The following is a 24,457-nucleotide window of genomic DNA, read 5'->3' as shown; positions in this document are numbered from 1 at the left end:
ATGACTTCCCTGATTTTGTATGTGAGCTGGAACAATAAATTCATTGTCAGGATTATTTGTGATGGGATCCTCAGCTTGCATTACTGGTCATCCTGGGTCCTCAGGCACCAAGCGTGGAGAGAGGAGCCACCATTCAATACAGTCCTCCACCACAGCATCCCCACCACATATAGTAGGCCTTAGCTCCTTTGTACTGCTGTCAGATTTTGAGCCTGTAGGCAGGGATGATCTTATCTTTTTATGTATGTACATAGGGAACACATACGAAGTCAGACCACTGGCTCATCTTAACTCAATATTGTCTGCATGGACTGGCAACAGCTCTCCAGGGTTACAGGCTGGGTTCTCTCCCAGCCCGACTTGAAGATGCTGCCAGAGATCAAACCTGGGACCTTCTGCATGCAAGGCAGACACTCTTCCACTGAGCTACAGCCCTTCCAGAAGCCACTGGCAGAATGGCACACACGTCCTGGCTCCTCTGCTTGGAATCAGGCTGCTCAACTCCCTGAACAAATGCCTGGCTCAAAGTGGGAGCAAGGCCTTGTGCGGTTCCAGTGCTCTAGGCCACCTGTGGCATAACACAGGCACCGTAAGGCCACCAGCACAAACACAACAGGCACATGCATCATCCAGGAATGCTCATCGTCAGGTTGGCTTCAGGGCAAACCTATTGATTGCTCCTGTGCATTGTGTGAGATGGATACTGAATAGCAACTAAGGTTAAAATTCTCTTTACCTTATGTTTAATTGATGGCAAGGCATCTACTAACTTCTGCAGCCCACTGTGATTGGCTCCAAGCTGCAAAGGGAATGGGAAAAAGAGTATGTTTTTATTCATTCAATCTAGAGATCAAGTGGTTTAGTGCAAGCTCCTACGACACTAGGTCAGCCTTCTCTAACCTGTTGCCCTGAAAATGTTTTGGACTACAACTCTGATCAGCCCCAGTTGGCTGAGACTGATGGGAATTGTAGTCCAAAAGTTCCACAGGGCAACAGATTGGCAAAGGCTGCACTATGCCATTAGCCTTTGCTGGACACAGTTGAAATATTTTATGGTATTTGTTTGCTCCCACCAACTGCATCACACTATGCAAGGGAATGCTGAAAGTTCTCAATCAATACAATAATTGAACCGCTGCAGGGAGGACACATATGCAGTTTGGGTGCTGAAAAGTCCTCACTCTTTCCCCCCGTTCTCTCTTCCCTCCTCCCTATAATTCATTTTTTTCTCCATTTATTCCTTCTTCCTGCTCAGTATGATCCTTGGTTTCTGGTTTTGTAACTGATCTAGTTAACCAACAGGATGCATGCTTATATTACTGTGATATAAACAAAAAGTTAAAAGGTTACTTGCAGGTGGTCATCTGTTTAAAAATCTCAGAAGAAGGAGAGTCCACCACCTTCCGAGACAGCCCATTCCATGGCTGAGCAGCTCTTACCACTGAAAGGAAGAGTTCAGTTGGACATATTCCCAGGTAAATATGCAAAGGAATGCAGCCTTAAAGGTGCTCTTTGTGTAAGGAAGTGTCTCCACACTTTTATAAGTGACAGTTCAGAATGAACCACTGGAAGATTACAGGCTTCCCACCATCATACCTTCAAGAAGACTCCAATCACAGCCAAACCATTTTCTTCCATCAAAGCTTCTTCAAAACTTTCATATTTGCAAGAATTCCAGTGTACCAAATGCAGCTGAAATTAAATTCAATCCGTATTTTAGAACCGTGGAAGAAATGAGATAGAACAATCTTTTTCTTCAGAAACTGTAATGAATCGGGTATGGTGCTCAAATACCTTGCAGTAGAGTTCTGAGCCTTCTACTCTTGGCTGCCCAAGAAGAAGAAGAAGAAGAAGGGAAGTTTGGATTTGATATCCCGCTTTATCACTACCCGAAGGAGTCTCAAAGCGGCTAACAATCACCTTTCCCTTCCTCCCCCACAACAAACACCCTGTGAGGTGAGTGGAGCTGAGAGACTTCAGAGAAGTGTGACTGGCCCAAGGTCACCCAGCAGCTGCAAGTGGAGGAGCGGAGACGCAAACCCGGTTCACCAGATTACGAGTCTACCCCTCTTAACCACTACACCACACTGGCTCTCCAAGAGCAACCCCACAACCCCACCCCCACACATAAAAAGAGAAATGGCCGCATGGCTACCAGCCAAATCTTTCCACACGTTGACAGAACACAGAGGAAATGTCACAGGCCCAAAATGCTTTTGTGAACACTTCTGAGTAAGACTCAGTGGTGCACAACATTCCAGAATCTCGCGAAAGTATCTTCTTACCTCTGCTGGGAAGACCTTACAGTCAATCGTGTGCTCCGAGCCCCATTCATTTATGGCCCCCCAGTGAAAGTGAAACTGCTTCAGCCGGTAGTTATTTTCTAAGGGGCCTCCTGTAATAACTTGGATAAGAGGGAAAATAATGTTAGGAGGCCAACACTTAAGCCCCAAGCCTATACAATTACCTGAAAGTAAGCTCCCATGAAATAAATGAGATTTATTTCTGAATACACATGGGTAAGATTGCCCTGTTGTATCTCTCTCATCCCGCTCCCTCTTAATCTAAAGACACGTGGCAAGGAGGAAGTAGCGGCAGAGTCTGCCTGGTTCTCCTGAAAGTAGGTGGAGGGTATCAAATAGCAACAACACAGAGGCCAAAAGCAAAAGTGAAGCAGATTTGGCTTGGTGCACAAAGTGCATTGTGCTGGAGAGAGGAGGGGTGTTGCGGGATTGGCAAGAATCTTCTAACTGTTCGCACTTCAGAGAGGGAATAAACCACAGCAGGGCTTGCAAAATCACAGTGAAGATGCACATTGTGACTTCTCTGCTGCTGTAAATAGGAGTCTCTGGGCTGGCTCACTGAGATATTATAGGATGCTTACATCCACAGTATCCAAACATAGTCTCTGCATTGATCTCATGATCTGACAAGGGATGTTTCTGGAAGCCTGAAAAATATTGGTGACCACGAAAGACAAGAGCTATTCCTGGAGTTCTAGCTGAGCCATCTGAACACAAGCCCGGCATGTTTACCGGGAAGTTAGACTTGGTGGTTATGACCGATACCTTATATACATATAGTAAAACACACTTGGGATCACAGATTAATTACATTTCTTATCCACACCGTAGCAGCAAGAGATTGCCATTAATGCAATGCAAGAATTCTCACGACTTGCTTTTGCTTAGGAAAAGTAAAATTCTGGAAAAGGTTTTCTACAGTAACACTTTGGTAATTTAGCACCGATTGCAAGGACTGTTCTTCTGGGCTATGTTCCTTCTTGCCAATGGAAGCAAATGTCAAACACATCTGCTGGATACACATCATCAAAGATGCAGAATCTTTGGCACACCTAGCACATGACCTAAAAAGCTCCAGAGGAAGAGAATTCCCATGTGTGACAGCACCTACAGTATCCAATGCGGTCTGGTGTTCATGCATTATCCCTCCTGCTTCACTCCCTATTATTTCTGTTTAATAGATGTAACCATTGATGAAAAGAATGGATACTGAAACGTAATTTTGAATTGTTACAATTATTTGCCTGTCTTCCCCAATCTAAACATCCTATGTTATTGCACATCATAATGTAATTGTAATTACTCTGGCATTCATGCTCTTCCATAACTCTGTCTACAAGTTCAAAATAACATTATTTTGGAATGTTTTATTTTATTGTTGTAAGTTATACGTTGATATGCAACCAAATCTGTAAGCTTATGCAAATGTATTTATATATTTTTAAATTTTAAAAGAAGATCAATTTTAAAAGCCTAAGTTAGAATTGCCGTATGTGGATAATTCCTTACGGAAATAGAGTCCTACATTGTCCCCATTTAGATTTTTCATCACTAGGATGGTGGCTGAAACTTCCATTGGGCTCACATACGAGGACAACCTAATAAAAGTTATCTGTTGCTTAATGACGCCAAGTCCTTTGTAAGAGATTGAAAACGGTACGTTGTTATGCTGTGTTTAGCCTGTTACTTGCTAATGGCTATTCCTTTGGCTGACTTTAAAAAGGGGTAACCTACCTAGGTGAGCCCAAACATAAGACATTGTGCCCCGCACAACTAAAACCACTTTCCTCCAGGATGTTTAGAGAAAAGGGTTTGTGAGCATCTGCAGAGAATTGTGGACGAATGTAGCAAAAAATGAGGCTGAATATGACTGCCCCCTTGTGGTGAAAATAAGTATTCATGTTCTTAAGTAATGTGCTAGTACAGGCACGTCCAACAGGTACTGTAGATTATGATCTACTGGTAGATCACTGGATGTCTGTGGTAGAACACTGGTAGATCACTGACTCCTCCCAAAGAAGCTCACCAAGTTTGGCTCCCCTAAAAGAGCTCAACATTTTTGCTCTGCCCCCCCCCCACGGGCCTTCCCCCTTCCTAAAAAAAAGCTCAGCAACTTTGACCTGAACCCCAAAAAACAGGGTTTTCCTGCCTAAAAAAAGCTCAACTTTGACCTGAACCCCCAAAAAGAGGGTAGATCGCAGTCAGTTTTTAACTCTGACTAGATCGCAGTCTTTTGGGAGTTGGCCACCTCTGTGCTAGTACAACAATAACATTACCTCTAAATTTCTCAGCGATTTCTATACATGCGTGACTACAAAACAAGTGTGATTTTGCAAAAAATGTGCATATGCAGACACTGAGCAAAATTCCTGAGCTGCTTGCTGCCCTCTCATGCCTTATCCACTTGACAGGAAGCACCAACATTGAAGGGTCAAAAAGCGACGTCGCTACCACATGCTTGTTTTTCTACCACATGCTAAATAAGCAGTTTAAAAGTTTTAAATTAAGGAGAACAGGAAGAAATGCAATAGAATGAGGTCTCTTTTGCGCCATAGCCTGTATCTCTAGGTGTAGATGTGAAAGTCCCTGTATATTCTGACAGAACAATCCTAATTACAGAAAGCCAGCATAAGTGACTCCTCCATGCAGGAGAAATTTGACTGCTTGTCAGCTAAGTTCCACTGGGTTTCCAGTCACAGACCAAAGTGAAGGAATAGGTTTGGAACAGGTGTAAGTCTCTCCTTGCCCCTTCATGTGCCAACACACACACCCCGGAAGACCCCTTCTGGGGGGATTTGCACTGACATATATTATGCCTTCTTATGTTCCACCAGCTGAGCCTAGCTGAGGGCCTTATGCCGGCATAACTCTGGCTCAGCTGGGGTGGAGGACTTACACTGGGCGCAGCCCCGGCTCAGCCGAGAAAGCTCATGATCTGACGAATCCAAGTTCTCTCTTCCTGGTGGATCTTGGGCTTGGACTGCACTGCCAAACAGTAACTGCAGACAACCCCACAATGCACTGGGAAGTTCTGCTTGCCACCAAAAACAGCAGACACCAACACCACAAAGCAACCACCAGAGGGCAACAGTGGGCACACAACCACCAACACTTACCTGTGTTGTCCAACGCCTTCGTTTCTCATTTCCTTCTCTCTCTCTCTCCCTTTGCTTTCATTCTACTCCCCGTAGTGCAACTAGCCCCATCCTCGCCACGAATCTGATTTAGATCCCATCTCAGATGCCGCCTCTCTTAAAAGCACGCTCCTCTATTCGGTTTACTGCCATTGTCTTCCTTCTTACTTTTTGACTTTTTAATCCACTCTTTTTCCTCTTCTCTATCTGTGCAGCTGCCTATTACTGTCAGACAGCAGAAGCAAGGAGAAAGAAAACAAAGGAAGAAGAGAGCATCAGGACCAGGTGGGAAATAAGAGTAAGTTACGTGTTTAGGAGTCAGAAAGAACCACAAAGAAGAAAAGCATTATAGTAAAGCAAGAACAAGCCTATAATTTAAGTCCCTTCCTAATCTCGCTCCCATTGGAATGAGCAGGGTTTGCAACAGGAGGACTGCAGCATAGGAAAGGTACGTTTATTAACTTTGGGGCTTGAGTAATGTAAATGACACTTGGCTGGATGCTTATCATGCACGTTAAGACATTTTTATGCCAGCAGCACAAATGTGTTTTATTTTATTGTCTTGTAAAATGAGCCTCAAGGATCAGGCTCATGGCCCATCTAATCTTAGCATCCTGCTCTCACAGTGGCCAAGTTCAGTGGTACCTCAGGTTACCTACGCTTCAGGTTACATACGCTTCAGGTTACAGACGCCGCTAACCCAGAAATAGTGCTTCAGGTTAAGAACTTTGCCTCAGGATGAGAATAGAAATCGTGCTCCGGCGGCGCAGTGGCAGCAGGAGGCCCCATTAGCTAAAGTGGTGCTTCAGGTTAAGAACAGTTTCAGGTTAAGAACGGACCTCTGGAATGAATTAAGTACTTAACCCGAGGTACCACTGTAGATACCCTAATGGGAAACCCAAAAGCAGAACTGGAATGCAATGGCATTCTGCCTACCTGCAATTGCCAGCAACTGGTATTGAGGCAAAATGCCTCTCTGACAGCAGAGGTAGCATATAAGCATCACCACTAGCAGCTGTCTCTGCTTAGATATTTAAAAAGAGGGAGAAGTTATATAGGCATATAATGATTAGATTTAAAAGAGTGACATGGATCAGAATGACTTCTAAGCAAATCTAAAGGGTTTCAATGGAAACCGGCAGAGAACACTGGATGTTAGCAGCTGAAATTTATTGAGCAAAAGTTACCCTCAAGGAAGGCTAGGAAACTTGAGCTAGAAGGCTGAGATAGAGAATGCAGAGGAACAGGAAAGGAGGGTGGTGTCTGAAGTCAGCCACAGCTATGATAATCATCAAATTTGGAGGGGGGGGGGTTGGGGAGAGAGACCGCTGTGCAATTTCTCTTAGCAGAAACCAAGGGACAGTGTGCAGGATAATGGGAAAAGTAAGTCATATCAGGATGCTAAGATAGAAGAGAGATCTTGGAAATGCAAAGCAAAGGTGCTGCTTTCTGCTAGTAAATCTATCAACCTTGCCTAGTATCTCTTGTCCATGTTTAATATATTAGAAGCCTGCTTAAGGAGGCCCCCAACACAATTTTAATGTATTCACTTATACTGCTGTATTGTAAAAATGTACCACAGCAGTTTACAACAGCATACAGTACAAACATCAAACCAAACAATAAAATCATAAAAAGTTAAAAAAAGAAAAAAAGAAAAAACAAATAGACCACTGTGGGAAGTGTACCCTTAATTGCCTGCATAGTTATCTATATATATTTATACACCAGCATGAACACAAAAACCTGTCTTATGCTGAATGAGCCCACCTAGCCCAGTAAGGTCTACTCTGACTGCTTGCAGCTCTCTGAGGATTTTGGTGGACGTTTCTCAAGCCCCACCCTCCAGATGCTTTCTTAAGGTGGAGGTTACAGGGAACTGAGTCTGCGACCATCCGCATCCAAAGTATGCCCTCTAACACTGAGCTACATCCACCGCTCATCCTCTCACAAACATGGCTCTGGCAATGTTACTATTAGTAAAAAGGTAAAGGGACCCCTGACCATTACGTCCAGTCATGACTGACTCTCGGGTTGCGGCACTCATCTCGCTTTATTTGCCGAGGGAGCCGGCGTACAGCTTCTGGGTCATGTGGCCAGCATGACTAAGCTGCTTTTGGCGAACCAGACCAGCACACGGAAACGCCGTTTACCTTCCCGCCAGAGCAGTACCTATTTATCTACTTGCACTTTGACGTGCTTTTGAACTGCTAGGTTGGCAGGAGCAGGGACCGAGCAACGGGAGTTCACCCCATCGCAGGGATTCGAACTGCCAACCTTCTGATCAGCAAGTCCTAGGCTCTGTAGTTTAACCCACAGTGCCACCTGCGTCCCTGTTACTATTAGTACACACTACAATTTTAACCTTTCCTCCTCTGGAACTGCAAGACAAGCAAAAAGAGAAGCCATAAAAAGCAACTGCAGTATCTAAAATAGCTTTCTTAAGATACTTGATACAACCCAAACACAAGCTGTAAGCTTCAGCCCAGGAAGGTTACTACCAGAGAACGATTATGCTTCTTAAAGAGTGCTGTGATGGGCAACCTATGGCTCATAAATTGGATCCAGGTGAGGCCACACTAGGATGATGCCTTATAGAATCACTAATCCATCTAGCTCGGTACTGTCAACACCGGAGGGCAGCAGCTTTAATTGGTATGAGGAATTTCCTTACATCAGGACTTGAACCCAGGACCTTTTGCATGGAAAACATGTATCCCACCACAGGCCTATGACCCTTCTCTAATTTAAACATACTCTTTGCATAATGGCTACTCAGGTAACTGGACTTAATCCAAGTACTGTGTAACACACAACTTACTTAATGAGTGCTGCTAAGTGTTCTAAACATACACCACTAACAGCCACCACAATGTTAGTTATTGGCTAAACAGATTATCAATGTACAGCTTTTGAGGCTCTGTCTTATCTGTTTAAAATTAAAACAACCACTAAGCACAGAGCACTTGGTTCAAGTGAGCTAACAAAACCTGACTTTTATTTTCAGGAAGAATAAAAAGAGCTCTTCCAATGCCAGAGAAGGCAGCTATATTCAGTTTCCTTCAATTTACTGAGGTTTCAATACAATTCCAAGGGGAACCAGAGAACAAGGTGCTTTGCTAGAACCAAGCACCTATCTTGCCTTCTAGATATTTTCCAAGTACATTATTCAAAAGCTTATCTGTGAAATGCAGCCAAAGTGATAAACAACCTTTTATTTCATTAATGTTTAATGCCAGTGTTATACTATTCATTTGGGAATATGCACACATGAAACCTCCTCAAGGGCTTCCTCTACAAAAATGAATGGGTAAAAGTTGAATGAAAAAGCATCCAAAAGAATGAAAAAAATGCATCCAAATAAAGAATGTCAGCTGCTCCCCAAGTCTTGTATGGATTACAGTTGGAGTGAATTTTAGCCAAGAGACAAAATTCATGGAAATTATAGCAAAAAAAGAGTAATTGCTGGACTACTGGACTAAGATTGCTTGACTAAGACCCTGACGGAAAAACCTGCTTGGCCGTAAAGTTCTCTGAGTTATTGTGTTGCACCCTAACCTACCTCACACAATTGCTGAGAATAAAAACAAAACAAAATGAGGAAGTTTCCATCTATGCTGCCCTGAGCTCCATGGAGGAGGAATGTGTGTGGTTAAAATGTAATACATACATAACAGAAAGCACTTTGTTCCTACATTGAATGTACTGTAAAATATGCATAGTTTCTCAAAAACCCAGGGATGGGGAGACCTTTGACCTTCCCCCAACTACAACACACATCATCCCTGAACCATGCTGACTGTGACTGATGGGAGTTGTAGTTCAACAACATCTGGAGGGCCGCAAGTCCGCTACGCATGTAATACACTATTCCTGTCTCCTCAATTATAATGATTCACAGAGTCTGGAAGTCAAAACTAGATACTGTATTAATTATCTTAGAAAGAGGATTAGTTAAGAATTTCCACCCACAGACTTCACTCATGAACATTTATATGGCCCTTTTCATGTATAAAACGCGATACAATTCTCATCTGAACAGAGGCCTTTATTTGGTAGGGCTCTGGGGTCAGGAGAGCCACGTGACCAAAGCCACGTAATCGGCCTGCTGCAAAAAGCGGAGATTTGAATATAGATCTCCGGACCAAACATCCGGCTTTTACCCTAGCAAATTAGCAGGGCAATTGTCACTCGTATTTTAAAGATGTGAATCAACTTTCACAAGGGCATGGATGCGAGTAAAAATGCAAGGATTCACATGATGCATATTCAGGGAAATGGGAAATAACATATTATTTAGGGAAATGGGAACTAACATGCAGAAATGTCTGCCAATGTACTTAGCTTTTGCCAACTGGAAGGGTGGCGAAAGGTGCCTGCTAGGCCAGAACTTAATAGCAGGACCAGTGGGTCTTAGGAATCTGCTCTACACCAAGCCAGATCATTGGTGCATCTAGCTCAGTATTGTCTACACTGACTGGCAGCAATGGGTCTTCAGGGTTTCAAGCAGGAGGCATTCCCGGCCCGAGCTGGAGAAGCCATCAGGCATACAAAGCAAGTGCTCTACCACCGAGCTATTATCCTACGATCCCAATCATCCCCTTAAGTCTTACTTGATTTGTCTGTTGTATCCTCAAACTCAACCAGGAACGAGTATCCGTTGTTCCACATATGGAGGCAAGTGGCTGGATCGTAGCGTATTTCAAGGGGTTTAAGATGGGGGTCATAGACGCTGTCTCTCCACTGGATATTGATTGGAGACTGCCGGCTGCCCCCCGGGATTGTAATCGGGCTCTGCCACAGCGGATGTACTGGAAGAAGAAAAGGAGGACACAGGCAATTTCTCATAAGCTGTATGGAACTCACAGATATGTTTTAGGCTGATAGATCAATGGAAGTTGCTTGGAAGAGTAGGCCACAGTGCAAACAATTCTCCAAGTTGTTCTGCATTTCCAGGGGGCCTTTGGCTGCAAAACAACATTTGCCCAGTTCTGAAATGAAGGGGAGTTTCAAAAGCACTTTACAACGACGCATGAAAATTCAAAACATCCCCCCAAGTGATGGGAAGCTCTTCAGCTCGCCTGAAGTACTTCTCTTGATCCTGGTGACAGCCTTCCAGCTGGCAACCATATTCCAAGCCAGCCTGCTTCCAAAAGTTATCAATGAAAGGAATAAACAGCTGCAATTCAGATTCACACAGAGAAGCCGCAATTAGATTTGCACCTTAACACCGCCCTGAACCTGATGCTCCCTCACACTGTAGTCAACACCTTTGCATTCTCCAATAATTATTTTAGGTTTCTGCACTGATTTTAATGCAATTGCTTTCAACAGTCGGATACGCTGTCACATCGTTCCCTAATCTGTGGTCTTTCCTGCCACTGCTAAATATCAGCACAATTCCCAAGAAAGCCTGGACGTCAGTGCAAAGGAAAGGAAAGCTGCTCTGAGGAGAAAAGTCTGACAACTGAGTATGGAGCATGGTTGAAGGAGACTTCCAACAAGTGGCAGACTTTTGGCTCTCAGATTTCAGCAGTGCCATGTGCAACGCTAAGATTCAGCACTACACCCCAGCCCATCTCTTGCAATCCATTCTATATCCTGAGGTGCCAGCACCCAGTTCAGCCAAACCTGTTCCACTATCCTCATATCATATTGCACAACCCCATGACTAGGGGACTGTCCCCGATGAGATAAAGCCATGATCCATTTTTCCAGTCAACTGTTGCATTTGCGCAATGCTGAAAAGTATGTGGGGACCCCAGATGTGAACAACAAATAAGGAACTATGGGTGTGCATTTGGATCACCCCACATTATACATCCCCTCCCCCAGAAGACTGTCCTCTGCAAGAGGGCATCAGGACATACGGCTCTGTGACATTTCCCTGCAAAGACCAGCTGAGACCAAAGGGAGCCACTTCCTAAAGGCCCTGCTGTGCTCTTGCTATGAAACCATGGACTAGTAGGTTGGGACTTGGGGGGTTTCTGAAGTGGGTGCAAACAGGTGAGGAAGAAACTGGGAAGGACAGTGCAAAGTGTGTTGCAATTTAATTTATCAAAAAGTTTTAACTCCTCCTTTACCTAATGAGAGCTGGTATGGTGTAGTTGTTAATAGTGTTCAGTTAGGGCCTGGGAGAAACCAGGGTTCAAGTCCCAACTCAGTAATGTAGCAATTGGGTCACCTTGAGCCTGTCACTACCTCCCAGGGCTGTTGTGAGGATAAAATGAGGAGAACCATGTATGCTGCCTTGGAAACTCCTTAAGAGAAAGGTATGGTATAGATGCTATAATAATGTACATACTGTATACACAACAGCAGAGTGTACAGAATACAAAACAAGCAGTCCACACAATAATCCATCATACAATATTGGGGTGCTAGGAAAAGGGCACAACCACTGGGGTTCAAAAAAGCAGATCAGAAAGGAAAGATTTAAGTTGGGGACAGGTGGAGAATGAATTGAGAGGGGTGTTTTGGGCAGGGGCGAGATTGTAATAGTAGGTTAGGGTTGTACCTAATTAAGCAAAAAGCAACCCGTGTGCGTGCGTGTGTGTGTGTGTTAGAGAATGAGAAAAGGAACATGGGGGTGGGGAATAATAGGCAGGGTGTGGACAGCTGGGAAAAGAGATGGGGAGGGGGGCGAAGGGGAAATATTAGGGCCTTATGGACCCCAGGTACAGGCCATAATTTTTTGGGGGGAGGAAAAGTTCCTGCAGAGAGAAGAGGGGGGTCTCTTTTCGGGGGGGGGGGTCGCCGCGGGGTGTGTCACTCACCGCCGTCCCGGAGGCGGTAGGAGGCGCAGGCGCCCAAGCTGCACCGCCTCACCCCGCCGCCGCGGCGGACGGGGAGGGCGGCTGGAGCCGGCCGAGGGTCCCTGCCGAGGCGGAGGAGCAGCGGCGGCAGGAGACGACGAGCCATGGCCGAGGCGGCAGGAGAAGACGGCGGCGGCGGCGGCGTTGTTTGGAAGCTAAAGGCTCCCTTACTCCTCGGCCGGCCCAGCCGAGCCAGCCCCTTCCGGGGCCTCGCCCACCATCTCCGCCCGGCAAAGCGCCGCGGCCGCCAGCGGGCGAAAGTATCCTGGGAGGGACGGCAGAGTCATTTCCCCGCTCGCCGCCTGCAGGCGCCATAAACGCTCCGCGCCGGAGTTGGCGGGCGAGAGAAACTTTCCCGGCTCGATCCGGGTGCAGGTGGCACTGGAGAAACCTAAGGGAGAGAGTGGGGCACCTCCATCCCCTCGAGGCGCATTTTATTAAGAGATTTGGCGAGGGAGATAACAAGGCGCTGCAACGTTTTTGATCGGTCCGCTGGAGCGCTTTCAGGGAGGAAGCCCCGTTGGATTCAGTATAGGGCTTACTCTTGAGTAGACACCAATAAGGACTGAGGTGTTAACGTGGGAGAGAGAGGGCGACCACTTAGGCATGGCCGGGGGGGGAGAGATTTGCATGAAATTATCACTTGCTAATGTCAGATGTGTATCAGATGCAAATTTCTAAATGATTACAATACTATGATTTTAAAAGGCACGCGAGAGCTCTCACCCAAGGAGAGAAAGGGAGTTTCTCTGCGCCTGCTCAAGCCACTGACTGACTGTTCATAGGCAGCTGTTTTATAGGCCTATAAAACGCTGTACTAACTGCCCCTTCTACAGTTTTATAGGCAACGTTATATAGGCTAACGTCCAAACACACAGTCTTTCATTTCTGGGCTTTAGAAAAACTATATACTGCGAATGAAGCATACAGACAATTTGCTCCCCCCTTTCTTCCCTGGAAATGAGATTAAGAACACAATTCTTAAAAGAGTTAAATGAAGATTCACAGTGCAGTCCTACTCAGAAGTTGAATCCTGTAGGACTTACTCCTAGATGGATGTACAGCCTAAATATGGAAAGGTCCTCTAATAAGCAAGGACTCTCTCATTAGTGAGCTAACTGGTTACAGGTGCTCCAATGACCAGGTGTGGGGGAACTTTGGCTCGCTGGATGTTACAGAACTACAACTCCCATCAGCCCCAGAAAACATGCTCAGTGGTCAGGGATGATGGGAGTTGTGGTTTGTCAACATCTAGAGGGCCAAAGGTTCCCCTTACCTTCAGAATACTATAAAATCCAGGCAGGCTTCATGTTAAGGATGCTGGGAATTGTAGCTCCATAAGGGACAAGCTACAGTTCCCAGGATTCTTTGCAGAAAGTAATGTGCTTTAAATGTGTGGGTGTGATCTTTGTCCGGATTCCAGTATTTCTTGGTGGTGTTTAACTGTAAGTAAACTACTGGATTAAGAAAGTAGTGTGGTTATTTATAGTGATCAAATTTAGTACATGGCTGTTTAGAATGGTGGCTCTTTCTCTGGGGTAGACACTCCTCATCAGAAGGTATTTGTTATACTGTGATCCTAGGTATCTTTACTTAGAAGTAAATTATGCTGAGTTCAATGGGACTTACTGTCAGTTAAGTGCACAGGGTTGTCATCTTAAGTTTATAAACTTATCCTATCAAATGGTGTACAGTTACCTAAGAGTAAACCCTAGCGCTTATTTCTAAAAGAACACATATATAGGATTGGGTGGCTGTGTAACTTCAACTAAATTCCTGTTTTTTAAAAAAATGCAACACTTGTGTTTAATTTGGCTTATTGGTCGAACGCTTGAATTGTTTTCACCTTTTTTAGGTGGACTTTAAAAAAATTATGTTGAAATTATGGTGTAAACTTGAAACATATGCTACTTATGAAATATTTGTACAGTGTCCTCATCAAAAGACTTGTCCCTTAAAATGTGTTGGGTGTTGATAGTTTGGAAGGAATTTGTGCTCTGTAAGTTTTGAAGGCATTTGTGTTCTGTAAGTTTTGCAACAAAGTGGATTTGGACTTTATAATGAGTAAGACCTCTTTGTTTTGCCCACAACCACCATTTTTGTTGCTCTTGAACTATTTTAAATCAGAAATGAAACCCAACCTGCTGTTATTGCCCTCTAGGGAGAAATAAGGATGGCAACTGAGGGACCTCTTGAGGAGCTTATTGATGCAATTACTTGCCCCACCTGCCTGGGATATTTCAAAGATCCTGTGATGTTGGAGTGCGGGCATAATTTCTGCAAAGCCTGCATTGTCCAGTCCTGGCCTGAATCTGAGGGAGTGTCTGCTTGCCCCGAGTGCAGGAGACTCTTTCAGCCAATGGACAGCAGGCCAAACTGGCAACTGGCAAAAGTGGTCCAGCTTGTCAAGCTGTGGGTGGAGAGATGCACAGAAAGGAGAAGAGAGGTGTGCAAAAGGCATCGGAAGCCCCTGAAGTTCTTTTGTAAGGATGATGACGCCCCGCTTTGTATGGTGTGTAAACGGACCAAGGCGCACAGTGGCCATAAGGTAGCCCTGTTGGAGGAGGTTGGCCGAGAGCTCAAGGTAAGCAAGGCAAACATTGTAATCTGCCTTATATGGAGGCTGTTTGGGGGAAAGGCCACAGCTTAGTGGTAGAGCATCTGCTCTGAGGTTCAGTCTCCAGGTAGAACTCAGTCTTTATCCCTAGAGAGCTGCTGCCAGTCAGTGTAGACAATACTGAGCTAGATGGACCAATGGCCTGACTCCTTATAAGGCAGTGTCCTGTGTCCATGTGGCTCAGAACTCTACACTGGCTGGCAGCAGCTCTCCAGGATTTCAGATAGAGAACATTCCCAGCCCTACCTGCAGACGCCTGTAACTGAACCAAGGACTTTCTGCATGCAAAACAGATGCTCTGCTCCACCCCTGAGCTCTGACCTTCATTGGTGGGATTTGCTGCCACATAATAATAATAATAATAATAATAATGTTATTTATATCCCGCCCTCCCCAGCCGAAGCTGGGCTCAGGGCGGCTAACAACAATAAAATACTACAACATTCTAAAATCATTTCATTATAAAATTAATTCAACTCAAATTGATGGCAATCATTAGGCTAAAGTTCTGTGAAGATTGCCAAAGGAGGGAGCCAGGTTGTGCCCTGACCAAAGGCCTGGTGGAACAGCTCTGTCTTGCAGGCCCTGCGGAAAGATGTCAAGTCCCGCAGGGCCCTAGTCTCTTGTGACAGAGCGTTCCACCAGATCGGAGCCACAGCCAAAAAAGCCCTGGCTCTAGTTGAGGCCAGCCTAACCTCTCTGAGGCCAGGGACCTTCAGGATGTTTTTGTTTGAAGACCGTAAGTTCCTCTGTGGGACATACCAGGAGAGGCGGTCCCATAGGTACGAGGGTCCTAGGCCGTATAGGGCTATAAAGATGTGGAGGTGGCCTCAGGTTGTTTTAACTTGGGGGTGGGGGAGGGGGTTGGACAAACAAATCAAGTAAAGGGAAAATCTCCCCGATAAAGCAAAAAACAACATTATTTGTTGTTGTTATTGTTCAGGAGAAAACCAAAGCCCAGCTGAAGTCTATGGAGGAAGAGAGGAAGAACCTTGAGGGCTGCAAAATTACTCAAGAGCCGGGAAGATCAGAATGGCTGGTAAATTTTTAAATTTATATAGCTTGCACAACCTTGGCGCTCCTCTCTCCTGTTTTCCAGCCCCAGGCAGCAACTGCACTGCAATGCCCCACTTCCACTTGGGAAGAGATATTTCTTCCTCCCAAGACTTCCTTCCACTTGGTGCTCCCTGCTGTTCTGCTTCCCCTTTGCTGCTGAAGCAGACGGAAAACAATTATGAAAACCCCACTGCTATGTGGTCTTAACTTTGTAAGTTGAACTTGTCCTGTTCGGTATTAAGTGGTGGAAACAAATGACCCTGACTCCAGAAAATCTGCGGTGAGAAAAGTTACAGGATTTTAGCAGGGAGCTGCAGGATATGCACTGATTGTAAACGAAGCTGTGTCAACTCTGAAACTTCTGCAGGCACAAGCAGTATTCATAGTAATCACCCTGACACCCACAATCATGAATTTATGATATAAAGGCTTTAGGGAGGGGCCCTAAGCTAATTGCTGCCCTTCTCCTGATAAGAGGCTTGGAGGGAAAACAAGGGAGTAAGGTAATTTTCTGGCACTGATCAAGGAAGTGTCTGGGAAGAGGAAACCACACTGCAGGTCTCTGGAGACTAGGTGATGCACATACCCCACCAAGCATAGTCCATCTGGCCACTCCTACTAGTGAATGCAGACAGAAATGAAGCAGCCCGTGGACATTGCAAAATGAAAGGGAAGCACTGGTGTGCTGCGAGGACCCCTGAGTTGCTGGATCCTCCATTTGCACAGGGAGATGGCACTATCAATAGATCTTGTCCTGTCCAGCTCTGGGATTATGTCTCTTTTACTGGAGCTGTGGGAGTTAAATATATACAGTGGTACCTTGGTTCTCAGACTTAATCCGTCCCGGAAGTCTGTTCCAAAACCAAAGCGTTCCAAAACCAAGGCCCGCTTTCCCATAGAAAGTAATGCAAAACAGATTAATCCGTTCCAGACTTTTAAAAACAGCAATTTAACATGAATTTTACTATCTAATGAGATCATTGATCCATAAAATGAAAGCAATAATCAATGTACTGTACTATAAAATAAATAAGACAGTATTGTAGATTATAATTATTATTATTTTCTTATGTTGTGAGAAAAAAACTGCTCCTTTCCCCTTATGGGGTACCCAAGAGCCCATATATGTAGGTTCCTTATGTAGGTTTTCTATTGGTAGGAGAAAAATAACAGAGGCCAGCCAGAGAATATTGAGAAGCAAAGCAGCTAGTAAGCCTGATCTTTATTAAACTGATGCAACAGGGTGCTCTCCCACCCACCCCCGCAGGAGGGAGGAAGAACCCAGAACAAAGGTGTGCAAGCCCTTATGTAGACTTTTGAAACTGCCACCCTGTAGCTCAAGACCAACCCCCAATACATCATACATACATCATAGAAGAGGCGGTCTACAGCAGAATCCTGTCTGGCAGGAAACCTGTTAATGGGTTTACCTGGAGAGCCTGGCCATTCTTTTGTGATATTTTTGTTTGTTTGTTTGTTTAGTCATTTAGTCCTTGACTCTTCGTGACCCCATGGACCAGAGCGCACCAGGCACTTCTGTCTTCCACTGCCTCCCGCAGTTTGGTCAGACTCATGTTTGTAGCTTCGAGAACACTGTCCAACCATCTCATCCTCTGTCGTCCCCTTCTTCTTGTGCCCTCCATCTTTCCCAACATCAGGGTCTTTTCCAGGGAGTCTTCTCTTCTCATGAGGTGGCCAAAGTATTGGAGCCTCAGCTTCCAGTGAGCACTCAGGGCTGATTTCCTTAAGAATGGATGCGTTTGATCTTCTTGCAGTCCATGGGACTCTCAAGAGTCTCCTCCAGCACCATAATTCAAAAGCCTCAATTCTTCGGCGATCAGCCTTCTTTATGGTCCAGCTCTCACTTCCATACATCACTACTGGGAAAACCATGGCTTTAACTATACGGATAGTTTTGTGATGATAAATACTTAATTCCTCAGTCCAGGTCACAGGCTCACCCTATTCATACACAGATATGCCCTTAAGACAGGATTTGTGAGCAAAGAGACAATGGGGAGGCTTTCCCATTTCCTTCCTCCTTGCAGATAAACATTTGAGGTCAATTTGGGGGAGTCAAAATGGTTTTGGGATTGCTCTCCTATACTATTTCAGACACATAGTTTATATACTTATGTATGTGTCTGCCTTGTCAATTTATGAACATATAGGAATTCTATATATTCTCACATATATAAATCATAACACTTACCTGCACTGATTATAGTCATTGTTTGGATGGGGGGGGGGTGCTTTTATCCATTTCCACAGTCAGTCAATCAGTAGCTGAACTGGGTTCCACACAGTCACAAAAACAAATTAACCGAAAAAGCCTCAAAAACAAAAACGCAAAATAAATAGCAAAAACAAAAGCATCAAACTTAATCCATTCCGGAAGTCTCTTTGACTTCCGAAATATTTGAAAACCAAGGTGCAGCTTCTGATTGGTGCAGGTGGGCCGGAAACAATAGCTGACAGCCTCCTCGGATGTTCGGCTTCCAAAAAACATTCAAAAACCAGACCACTTACATCCGGGTTTTCGGCGTTTGGGAACCAAGGCATTTGAGTAGCAAGGTGTTTGAGAACCAAGGTACTACTGTTTATTTTAATAAGTAGCCACTACATTCTCTTTGTCCTTGACTTGCCTCTACTAACTTGAAGGGAGTATTTTCTGCTCTCTGCGAGGCTTCCTGACCAAATCCATGTGAAGTTTGAAGAGAGAATGTTTTGTGAATCTGCATCCCCTGATCTCATCCAGCCTTCTCCTTTTCTTTCTCTGCCCTGCAGAAAATGTGACTGGACCCAGGCATAGCGCCCTATCCCCTGTCAATCTGTCTGAGGACCCTAAGGGTGTGAGACGCAAGGCGTAAAAGATTTGGAACCTTCCTGTCCACCCTCTGGATGTTGCACAAAACACAATGGAATCCAACTCCCACGAGCATCACTCTGAAGACAGAGGGACCACCAGGTTGTGAGTCCTCGGAAACATTAGCCCCATCCCATAATTCAATGTGCATGTTCAGTCATGGGTAGGGAGATGGCAGGCTCCACCTCCCCACCTGTAAACTTGCATTTGAACTCCCATGTAAAATTCCAACGTAGACGGATCTGTTAAGGAATTCAAATGCACATACTGAGTTACTAACCCTATGCTTCTGTTGAGGAAGCCTTAATACTTATGTTTACCTAGTTGATTCTAGGTTCTTAAATTCCTTCTAAACTAACACTTTTGCCCAGGGAGAAGACTGTTTTTTTCTGGACTTTTAGAGGATTTTTTATAACTTTAATTTTAGCCTTGCTTTGTGAGGTTTGGATTGATCCCTAAAATAAACTGTTGGGAACAATTCTTTAACATACCTCAGGCAGGGAGTAAATATATACCTTGGTGACCAGAGTTCTTTACTTACAATGGTTCCTTGAGCGAACTGATAAGTGTTATAATGCCATCTCATCCATCTTGCATTTTTATGTGCTCATCAGATATTCTGATCAAGTGGCATCTCTTTGCTGAGGTTTGTTCTTAAATGTTTTTGGGGTGGGGGTTGGTTACATATGAGCACTGAAAAAATAAAAATAAAGCTTTTAACAAACTAAGCAGAAATGTATCAAATTGCTGCGTATCAAAGAAAATTATTCCATGATCACTCTGATGGCTCTTGCAAGAAGATTTATCTCCAGCACTCAGTCGTCTAGAGATGCTTGAGAGCCAGATGATGTTTGAGGGAGTTTTTTCCTCCGGGGGCATAGACCTGATTGCAAGCAGAAGGAGAGGCCCACTTCAGGTGGGAGGAGGGAGAAACACTTGGGCAAAACTCTGTGGATTAAGCAAGCAAGGAGGCCAGGGTCTTAGCGTGGGAATGTTCAGGGAGGCAGGAGAGGATATATTGTTTAATGATATCCTTCCTAACTTGTGTTATCAAGTTCTGTATCTTAGCAGAGTAACATTCCCCTTTAAACGCACAGCCGTTTGCTTGTTGCAGGCTCGTCTGAGCCTCTCAATACCTCAGGTTACATACGCTTCAGGTTACAGACTCTGCTAACCCAGAAATAGTACCTTGGGTTAAGAACTTTGCTTCAGGGTGAGAACAGAAATCGTGCTCCAGTGGCGCGGCGGCAGCAGGAGGCCCCATTAACTAAAGAGGTGCTTCAGGTTAAGAACAGTTTCAGGTTAAGAACGGACCTTTGGAATGAATTAAGTACTTAACCTGAGGTACCGCTGTATAAGATTCCTGGTAAGGCCCCTTATTGTCCCTTTTAAAAATAATAGAAACAACAATCTTATGAAAGTCAACATAAAAGTAGTTTACTCACAATCTTTCAGCTCACAGTTAGATCCCTGAAGGCAGACTTAGGTTGCAAAAGTACAGAACTACATGAACTATCCCATAAAGGAGTTAGTCCCAAATGACTGCGACTGAGCAGTCACTTCTCCTAACACATAGGAAAACAAAATGGAGAAGAAGACAGCAAGAGAAGAATGTGTGCTTCTTCTTGCCCAGATTAGGCCCCTCTCTCTCACACACAGGCCTCTAGTCGCATGCAGAGGAAGTTTGTCACAGCTCAGGAGGAAACAGGAAATTTTATCCTGACTGCATACAAAGCACCCCCTTGCATGTTCATTCTAGGAGTGTTGTACTTGACTGCTATGTGTTTCACATCCCACACTTGGATGCAGCAGCAGGGGATTTCTGTTGCCTTTGCGCTGCACTTGTGGGCTTCTAGTAGTAGAGCACTTTTTGCATGCAGAATGTCTCCCAGGTACAATTGCCAATGGGCCTCTCCAGGACTGGAAGAGACACCTTGGAAGAGACTCCCAGGGCCCTCAAATATTTTAGTAGGGGGTCTGAAGGGACTTCGGACTCTAGGAGTTGGCTCCGATGGAGCGAATATTCATTCAGAGCTTTTAAAACGTGTTGGAACAGTTTCTTAGGATGGAAAGAACATCAAAGGGGAGGGATTACATTGAAAGAAAAGCATGTAAGGTTAAAAAAGAGGAACCCGTTTGTTTTATTGCTGGAAAGATATGTTGCTTTAAAAGTTTGCCTAAGGATAAAAGTAAGGGAAAGGGCAGGATTGCACCATTAACTGATAAGAGCAGTTGTGTTCTGTCTACCTACGCAAATAGCTGAGGACAGATGGTCACTCCTGGGATTCCCTTATCATGTGGATAGACAGGAAACTGGTTTTTGCCCACACTGCCGAAATTAACAAGTTGTAGCAGTAGAGTGGTTCAAAACTACACACCTAGTAAAATTATCCATTTCATAGTGAGTGTGTGAAACAGTAACAAAAAGTCATGAGTAACAAACTTTCCTCTTCATGTAGCAAGCGATGAATGTGCTGCTTTTCCTGGCGGCTTGCCATCTGACAGATTTCTGTGTTATCTGGCAGGTTGCTTACTGACAGCACAAGCGGAAGAAGGTGCTCCAAAGAAAGTAAACAGAAATAATTATTTTCTAAAAGCAGCAGGAGGTGTATCTGTTCTCCCAAAAAGCCGGAGGAGCAAATAGGTGGGATAAATGGGTTAAATAATAACAATGAACATAGCAAATACAGACAGTGGGTATGTTGTAATATTTGTCTGGCCCGAAGTCCCCAAAAGTAGAAGTAGCACTTATTACAGTGAAGGGCAGACAGAATAATACAGTTTTTTAAAAAAAGAGTGGCTATGTTTATGAGAGACTGCTCAATATGGTGATTAGGACAATTAATGCTCTTTCTCAGGGTCATCCCCCCCCCCCCATCTTAAACTTCAGTAGGCAAGAAACAACCTGGAGGGAACAGGGATTTCAGTTTGTAGTGTGCTTGTACTATTGTAAGTTTCCATAAGGGGGTGTGTTTTGTCAGTGTCAACATTCAAGCATGACACACAATTATCTTGACTCGGTGAAGTTATGTTTTAAGCTCTCTGTACTTTTCCATGTCAATGTGAATTCATATTTGCCTAATATTGTGACTAGAAAATATCTGAAAGGGCATTCAATTAAATCTTCCGCTGGAGTAAGAACTCTGATCCAAACTGCAATATTTGGCGGAGGTGAAGGGAGGGGGGAAGGCATCTGCTTTTTTAAAGAAAATACTTTTTTTAAAGTTTTTGTAGCAAAACAAACAATAGGATGTGGGCAGGGGAAATGGAAACTGTTCCTTTCTAACAAAGAGGCTTTTCGTTACAGGCTGAGCTAGTATAATTGCCATGGTGATACATTTCCAAACATAAAACAAATTTATATGGCTGAATATGTTGCTTCTTTGTTGTTTTGTCTCCTTCATGTGCATGTCCAAACCAATATAGGTGGTTTTGTATCCCCAACATCTCCTCCCAGTGCCATAAATATTTCAAATCATCCCTATTCCCTACCCATCCAATCTGCCTCTTTAAAAACAAAACCCAAAAAACCTGTCTGTCTTGTAGATAGTTTCTGCACTAGGGTTGCCACTTCAGCAGTGATCTTTAAATGGAGAAACTGCTGTGCAGTCCCGCCCCACCCCTTTGTTTAGACAGGATCAAGGGGTCTGCAGTGGATTTTGACAAGGGAAAACCCACCTGTCCATCATGTGGAAGCAGTGACATCATGTGATTGACAAGTGGATTGCCCCACCCACCTGTAAAAGTTGGTCTACAAGTTGGTTCCCCAAAAAGGTTCTCCATTCCTGATTTGTATAATATACGTGAAAAGCAAGAGTAACACTTCATGCATCTGTTGAAGTGGGATCCAGTTCAGAAAGTGTCTGCTACAGGGACTCATCTATAGTGGGGCAAAGATACTATAGTCCACCCACCCCAAATTATGTGGTTCAATATGTAAACTCCTTGCGGGCAAGGACCTTTCTCTTTTTGCCTGTGAAGGCCAGGAAGGCGCTAGGTGCGCTGTACAAAGAATAATAAGCACATTTTCTCTTGCCATAATCGGCATAATCTGTTTGCCTGGCAGAGTTCTGTTTGGGAGGATGTCACTCTTTCGAACCAGGAAATTGCCAGCTTCACTTGACTAAGGCTTTAATCCCTTTCAGGCCTCAACAAAGAATAAATACAGATGGTATTTTCACCCCTCCCCTTGCAAAAAAAAAAATTCCTATCTGAAGGTGCACTGGACTGTGTCTGAAACTTGTTATGCAGCATTGACTGTGAAATATGAAAGAGGGGAGAGGACATAAACATGTGAATTCAGAAGCGGCATGTAGGATGACTCAGCGCTGTTGCCATGCCTGACCCCACTCAGCATAGTGGTATTAAGGAAAAGGGCAGTTTCTACAGGGCATTTTTACATCCACGCACAGCTGATATCCGAGTGATGTAATGATGTGATACAGGAGATCTGAACAACCCGTTTGCAATACAAGTCACTCTCTACCCCCATCTGCAAGCACCAAGTTTGCTTTTTCCCCTCTTCCGCATCCTTGCCAAATCCCTTTCTTTTTGTCTCATGTCTTTTAGATTGTAAGCCTGAGGGCAGGGACTGTCTTATCACTGACATCTGGAAACCACTCTGGAGGCCTTTTTTTGGCTGAAAAGCAGGTGCGTTTCTTAAAAAATGCTTTAAAGTTCCTATTAACATTGTGTGACCTCCAGACAGTGGAACTGAGAAGGGATTGACATACTTCTGGCAACCATGACAACATCCAGCACATCAACAGTGCTTGTATTCCCATTATCTCAGTGCCTCTTTTATTAGGTCCAACAGACCCAGGTGTGGCTAAGGACAGCCTTTGGCAGGCTGGTGTCCTCTTCATAGACTATGTACTACAGCTCCCATCAGTCTCAGCATCATATGGCTGCAATGGCTGGGGATGATGGGAGTTCTAGTCCAAAACATCTGGAGGGCTCTGTGTTGGGGAAGTCTGACTTAGGATAACAAACAACAGAGATGGGTGGGGTTGGCCGTGCAGTATAATCACATTGTCTGCCTGGAGGCATCTGACTGTCACTTGGTTGCCTGAAGACAGGGAGGGCAAAGTTGCTTTCTCCTGCCCAAAATGTGCTTGAAATAGAAGTGCCAGGTGGGGAGGATGCAGGAACAGCAAGTTGTTCCGAAGGTGGGGGTGATATATTGCGGATCTGGCTGAGCTGCTTGTTAGGCTGAAGTATTGGGAGAAAATGGATAAAAATCCAAACCATCTAGAGATCACCAGGTTGGAAAAGACAATGAGAGGTGGATCAAGTCAAACTTCTTGGATTAGTGTAAATGTGGCCTGCATTGGACATGCTGGTCTTTGGAGAGTGCTCAGAGAAAATCTAGGCCATGTGGGTGCAGGGAATTACCTGCCTTAGATGCTATGGGAAAGGGAATACAGGGCTGGATGGATCTGAGAGTGCAAACTTCAGGCATCAGGTTCAAATGGATTTATTTCAGGAGGCCTTTGCACCATGGATGCTGCTCTACTTTTTTTACTCTTATGTTTGGAACATACAATGAGTCAGACCACCAGTGGTGGTTTTATGATCTGTGGTGCCCTGTGTGCAGTCCACATGGGGGGCCCTATTACCGGTAAAGTTAAAGGTAAAGGGACCCCTGACCATTAGGTCCAGTCATG

General features: G+C 44.6%; 2 protein-coding genes across 3 annotated transcripts in view; one reads left to right on the top strand and one right to left on the bottom strand.

Moving 5' to 3' along the window:
- The window catches only part of CA5A (carbonic anhydrase 5A), a 32,346-nt gene that overhangs the window by 4,657 nt on the left and 3,232 nt on the right, over positions 1–24,457 (bottom strand). Inside the window, exons 1-5 of one of the 2 annotated variants that reach the window (XM_083456509.1) lie at positions 12,214–12,450; positions 10,051–10,248; positions 2,286–2,404; positions 1,597–1,692; positions 737–799 (exon numbers count right to left, since the gene is read on the bottom strand). In XM_083456509.1, the coding sequence (XP_083312635.1) occupies positions 737–799; positions 1,597–1,692; positions 2,286–2,404; positions 10,051–10,248; positions 12,214–12,358 (621 nt within the window). In that variant the 5' untranslated portion in view covers positions 12,359–12,450. Of the gene's footprint in view, positions 1–736; positions 800–1,596; positions 1,693–2,285; positions 2,405–10,050; positions 10,249–12,213; positions 12,451–24,457 lie in introns of those variants that run through there. The other variant, XM_083456510.1, reaches the window with a different exon arrangement.
- LOC310685008 (E3 ubiquitin-protein ligase TRIM17-like) lies at positions 12,416–19,515 on the top strand. Its single transcript, XM_083456544.1, has 4 exons — positions 12,416–12,627; positions 14,414–14,836; positions 15,813–15,908; positions 18,713–19,515. The coding sequence occupies exons 2-4, from the start codon at positions 14,426–14,428 to the stop codon at positions 18,719–18,721; spliced, it is 516 nt and encodes a 171-aa protein (XP_083312670.1). The 5' UTR covers positions 12,416–12,627; positions 14,414–14,425; the 3' UTR covers positions 18,722–19,515.

Source organism: Podarcis tiliguerta (genome assembly GCF_965153285.1).
Source record: "Podarcis tiliguerta genome assembly, chromosome: 8".
NCBI lineage: Eukaryota > Metazoa > Chordata > Lepidosauria > Squamata > Lacertidae > Podarcis > Podarcis tiliguerta.
Note: the sequence above shows the minus strand (reverse complement) of the source record. Positions and strands in the feature narration are given on the sequence as shown.